General features: G+C 46.7%; 1 protein-coding gene across 1 annotated transcript in view; it reads right to left on the bottom strand.

Moving 5' to 3' along the window:
- UCK2 (uridine-cytidine kinase 2) overlaps positions 1-5,744 on the bottom strand; it is a gene marked incomplete at its 3' end in the record, with an annotated part of 72,252 nt that extends 66,508 nt beyond the window's left edge. The window contains exon 1 of the mRNA XM_010851979.1: positions 5,434-5,744. Coding sequence (XP_010850281.1) covers positions 5,434-5,715 — 282 coding nt within the window. The remainder of the gene's footprint in view (positions 1-5,433) is intronic.
- Positions 5,745-5,840: the final 96 nt, after the last annotated feature.

The raw sequence follows: 5,840 nt of genomic DNA, 5'->3' as shown, positions 1-5,840 counted from the left end.
CAACTGACCTGCCTTAAAATACCACTGAGGGCTAGTCTCTGCTGGCAAAGAAAGTCCAAAACAGGAATAGGTTTAGTAAAGGAAAAACCTGGATTCCTATCTGGCTTCTGTCACTGACTAGCTACATGACCTCTCCCATTGTTACCCATCAATGGGGAAGATACCTGCCCCACTTCAAAGGGAAGAGACAATCAAATGCTTTAATGCTAAATTGTCTGGCTGGTAAAAGCTGTTTAAGCAGTTTTAAACTATCCTGACAGAGACTTTCTCTCATATTTTCTTATTTCCTGAGTTCCTCTCAAGTCCAAGCACTTGATACAGTATTCTACACAATGACATTCAGCAAATATCCATTTAGCACACATTAAACAAATACTAGACTCTCAATAAGCAATACCAATGAGTCCTAACTCAAGTTCAGGTGGGCTTTATATTGTCTAGTCATTGCAACACAAATAGGACAATTAAATATGGTTTCAACTGTGGCCTCAAAAGCCTATTTCAAATAGTCATGAATGAAAAGAATAAAAGGCTAATTATAAATTATGGTTTGCCTCAGTCCAACAAATGCTGAATGACAATGCTGTATAAAACACTGCAACAGGCATTAAAGCAAAAATAAATGAGTTGCTCTTACAGAACTTTTATTATAGTGAGGGAAGCAGTCAACAAATAACTCCAGCAATTGGGGGCTTCCCTGGTGGCTCAATGGTAAACAATCTGCCTGCTAATGCAGGAGATATGGGTTAGATCCCTGGCTTTGGAAGATCTTGTGGAGAAAGAAATGGCAACCCTCTCCAGTATTCTTGGGCTTCCCAACTGGTGCTAGTGGTAAAGAAGCCGCCTGCCAAGGCAGTAGGCCTAAAAGACAAGAGTTCGATCCCCGGGTCAGGAAGATTCCCTGGAAAAGGGAATGGCAACCCACTCCAGTATTCTTGCCTGGAGAATTCCAGGGACAGAGGAGCCTATAGTCCACAGGGTCTCAGAGAGTCATGCACAACTTAGCAACTAAACAACAATGGCAAAATGTGGTGAAACTACAGAAGCATTAGAGATAAAAAATAATTCTGATTAAGGATATGGATAACAAGGTTCCCTGGGGAAAGTATTAACCTAAATGAAGCCTTAAAAGGATTATAGGCCATTCCAGGGAAAAGACCAGGAGCAAAAGTAGAACTGAAAGCAAGGGAGGTTCAAAAGGGTGAGGATATATGTATACCTATGTCTGATTCATGTTGAGCTTTGACAGAAAACAGCAAAGTTCTGTAAAGCAATTAGCCTCTGATAAATAATGAATTTTTTTAAAAAGTATAACTGAAAGCAGTTCCACAGATGTGTGGTGTATATTTGGGTGTGGGGAAGCAGGACAAGAGTAGAAAAATAAAGTCTGGGGCCACATCTTGGGGGCAGGGAACTGTGCAATGTGCTGAAATACCAGACTTGTAGTCTGGGTGATGGAGACGCATCCAGGGTTTCCCAGAAGAGTGACGCAGTCAGAGCTAAGCTAAAGAAGACCTCTCTGAGGATAGTGCAAATTATCTTCCGTTTGGCCAAGGAAGAAGCCACAGGGCAGTAAACAGCAAAAATGAAGAGAACAGGGAATGGCAGCTAAAGTCAAGGCTATATATGCAGGTAAAGAAATTTAAACTGTCATTTTCCCCGCCAACCACCGGTTACTTATTGCTCTCTAGACCTGTCCTTTAAGAGGAAATGTGAGAATCTGGTCTTTAACAAACATTTAGATTATTTTCTCAACCCACCACAATTTTAGATGAGTTTTTAGCAGTGATTTGTCATGTCAGCCCAGTAAAGCTTACTCTAGTGTTCTAACTCATCTTCATTTGTAAAACAAACTTTTAAAATGTGATAATATGGAGCAGCAATCACTATTTTTGCCTTCCACAACCAAAATAATTTAGGCTAAGATAAAATACTTGCAACTCAGGGCAGCCACAACACTTAGACAAATTAGAGCTCTCCAGAGAAGCTAAACAGGGAGTTGTTTTCTCTTATCAAGCAGGGGCAGAGAAGGCAATGGCACCCCACTCCAGTACTCTTGCCTGGAAAATCCCATGGACGGAGGAGCCTGAAAGGCTACAGTCCATGGGGTCTCGAAGAGTCGGACACGACTGAGCGACTTCACTTTCACTTTTCACTTTGATGCATTGGAGAAGGAAATGGCAACCCACTCCAGTGATCTTGCCTGGAGAATCCCAGGGATGGGGGAGCCTGGTGGGCTGCCGTCTATGGGGTTGCACAGAGTCGGACACGACTGACTCGACTTAGCAGTAGCAGCAGCAGCATAAAGCAGGGGAGAGAGCAGTGAAGATCTACACTATGCAGCCAATGTGCATTTCCATTTCCTTTTGGGTCAAGCACCTCTGAAACCATTCTATAGCTGTTTCCAAGTAGCCCCTTTCCAGGTTGAAGGTGTAAACTTGTGTTCTGCAGGCACGCCTTAGTCAAGTCTTCTTAAACAAGAACAATGGCTAGGACAGGGCAGTACCTATCTAGTTCTGGCTCCACCACTAAATATATGATCTGAATTCATTACTTCCCTCATCCATCAGTGATGAGATGAAGTGCTGGACTCCAGGACCTCTGAGGTTTCTTCTAGCTCTAAAACTGTCATTTTCTGTTGATGCCCTTGGACCCTTTCAGTTCAGTTCAGTCACTCAGTCGTGTCCGACTCTTTGCGACCCCATAAATCACATTACCACAGGCCTCCCTGTCCATCACCATCTTCCAGAGTTCACTCAAACTCACGTCCATTGAGTTGGTAATGCCATCCAGCCATCTCATTCTCTGTCGTCCCCTTCTCCTCCTGCCCCCAATCCCTCCCAGCATCAGGGTCTTTTCCAATGAGTCAGCTCTTTGCATCAGGTGGCCAAAGTACTGGAGTTTCAGCTTCAGCATCAGTCCTTCCAATGAACACCCAGGACTGATCTCCTTTAGGATGGACTGGTTGGATCTCCTTGCAGTCCAAGGGACTCTCAAGAGTCTTCTCCAACACCATAGTTCAAAAGCATCGATTCTTCGGCGATCAGCTTTCTTCACAGTACAACTCTCGCATCCACACATGACCACCGGAAAAACCATAGCCTTGACTAGACGACCTTTATTGGCAAAGTAATGTCTCTGCTTTTCAATATGCTATCTAGGTTGGACCCTTTGCCTTCTCCCAAATTCCTTTAACAAGCCCAGAGCAAACACCCAGGAAGTAGAGTATCAACCTTGCTTCCAGAGCCCCCTGTACTAAAATATTCAGGCTTGAGACCCCCAAACGAGGTCCAATCTGTTGATGGGGACCATCCTTTAAACAAAAACAAACCCCCCCACCCCCCAGCAAAAACAAAAACTCAAACTCCTTGGAAGAGAGATGCTAAGGACTGGAACATAGAATCATGACAATAATTGCCACAAACTGACTACAACACAAAATTTTTAAAATCCAATGCTCCTTGGGACTTTTTTAGTAATAAAAAAATTATAAAATAACTCTAAACAATGACAAACTATTTGTGATTGCCCAAAAGGTACAACATGCTTTAAAAATTGCATGAGGGATTTTCTGGCAGTCCAGTGGTTAAGACTCCACATGCTGCCAATGCAGGGACTGCATGCTTGATCTCTACTGAGAGAACTAAAATCCCACATGCCACTTGACACAGCCGAAGATTTAAAACTGTGTGAAAACAGACCCTTTTGGGGGAGTATCTTCTTCCTTGATTAGAAACAGGGACAAAAGAGAGCTCCCTTAAGAGCTCTTTACTAGTTCGTACCTGACACCTTACCAAAATAACACTTACCTGTATACTGATATTAACTGAGAACAGGTGATCATTCAGGACACAAAAATAAGAAGGGAGTTATTTCACCTTTCAGATTTCAATTTCTACCTCTGTAGTAACTAAATTATTTAGTTGATTACTAAGGTCATTTTGTTTCTAAATGCTATACTCATACGTCAGTTTGTCTCCCTATCCCTAGGAGGGCTGGATCTCAGGTCAATATTTGAGTCCAGCTATATACCCCACGTCTCCCAACTATACTCCAGTACTTTCGCCACCTCATGCCAAGAGTTGACTCATTGGAAAAGACTGATGCTGGGAGGGATTGGGGGCAGGAGGAGAAGGGGACGACAGAGGATGAGATGGCTGGATGGCATCACAGACTCGATGAACTTGAGTCTGAATGAACTCTGGCAGTTGGTGATGGACAGGGAGGCCTGGCGTGCTGCGATTCATGGGGTCGCAAAGAGTCGGACACGACTGAGCGACTGTACTGAACTGAACTGACACCCCACGTCGGCTTCCCTGGTGGCTCAGACGGTAAAGAATCTGCTTTCAATGCAGGACACCCAGGTTCGATCCCTGGGTTGGGAAAATCCCTGGAGAAGGGAATGCCAACCCACTCCAGTATTCTTGCCTGGAGAGTTCCATGGACAGAGGAGCCTGGCGGGCTCCAATCCATGGAGTCGCAAAGAGTCGGACACGACTGAGCGACTAACACACACATACACACATACACACGCCAGGTATTGTGCTAAAAGCGCTGGGAATACAGCCATCAACAACAAAAGAGAAGCCGCGCGACACGAATATGCTCGGGGGGTGGGGGATGGAGTGCTGGTTCTAATGTAACAGGTAAACTTCCTAAAAGAACTGGCATCCTGGTTTGGCTTTGGCGTAACATGGAAAAAATTTCAAAATTAAAAAAGGCATTCAACCAGGGGCAAATTCAACAAACTTCTGGGCCCTAAAGCAGGCAGATTTCCTAACCCTGGGAGCTACGGGTGAGATTAACTAATCAATAAAGAAGTTCCACAGCGCCAGCTGCCGCGTCTGGGCCACACGCGCCGAACTAGTTCAGACCTGGAGGGAAACGTGTAAAACCAAAATGGAGGAGGGGCTCCGGCAGAGTCAGATCCGGAGCGAAAACCTCGTGGCTCTCCTCTCATGGCGCCAACCAGCCTTCCTGCTCCGCTCTCCCCAACCCTAGGAGGCATCATCTCGCCTAGCCAGACCCAGCGCGCAGCACCCATGTCTCGCAGGCTCCCCTTGAGTCCGTGCGCCGAATCAACTTGGAGATTGTTAAACAGTAGGGGAAACAAGTAGCCACCTTAAAGGAAGGGGAGCAAAGAAAGAAACATCTGTGAGGACTCCACCCTTCTCCACCTGCAGAAAAAGCCGGGGGTAAAGCTACGAAAAGCATATCCCTAGCTTTGCTGATAAAACAATAAAGCAGGCTGCTAGAAGGGTCAGACACCCAGAGGATGACCACTTTCCGCGGATCCAAGACGCCTACGGCCCCAGACATCTAAGAGCCCGGGGCCAGTACAACTTTCTCATTGAAGATGACCGCGTTTCCTCTTAAAACCAGAGAGGGAGAGAAAGAGAAAAGCCCTTGGTATGATCATTACACTGATGTCACCTTGCTTATTTGGCTCTCAGGATTTTTCCCGGAAACCCCTGCAATCCCCGGCCCCGGCATCCAGTCCAAGCGGGGCTCCTCTTCTTCCCCAGGACGCTGCCTCGTGCTTTCTCGCAGCCGTCTGGATAGGGTTACGCGGCTCGCTCCGCCCTTGGCACCGGGGCTGCACCGCTGGGCGAGCGCATCAACGCCAGGGCAGGGGAAGACGGGTGTACCGGGGGTTCGTAGAGGACCCTGCTTAAAGCCCTCTCCCCCACGTCGGACTTGCAAAACAATAAGCATCCGTTTTCTCTGCCCCTCCCCCACAGGACCCCGGCCACGAGTCACTGCCGCCCGGGGAGCGTGCCAGCCCTGCGATCGGTAGCCGGGGTACCTCTGGAACCTCGGGTGGCCCGAGGTTCCAGAGG

The sequence above is a fragment of the Bison bison genome, unplaced genomic scaffold (genome assembly GCF_000754665.1).
Source record: "Bison bison bison isolate TAMUID 2011002044 unplaced genomic scaffold, Bison_UMD1.0 scf7180017864305, whole genome shotgun sequence".
NCBI classification, from domain to species: Eukaryota; Metazoa; Chordata; class Mammalia; order Artiodactyla; family Bovidae; genus Bison; species Bison bison.
Note: the sequence above shows the minus strand (reverse complement) of the source record. Positions and strands in the feature narration are given on the sequence as shown.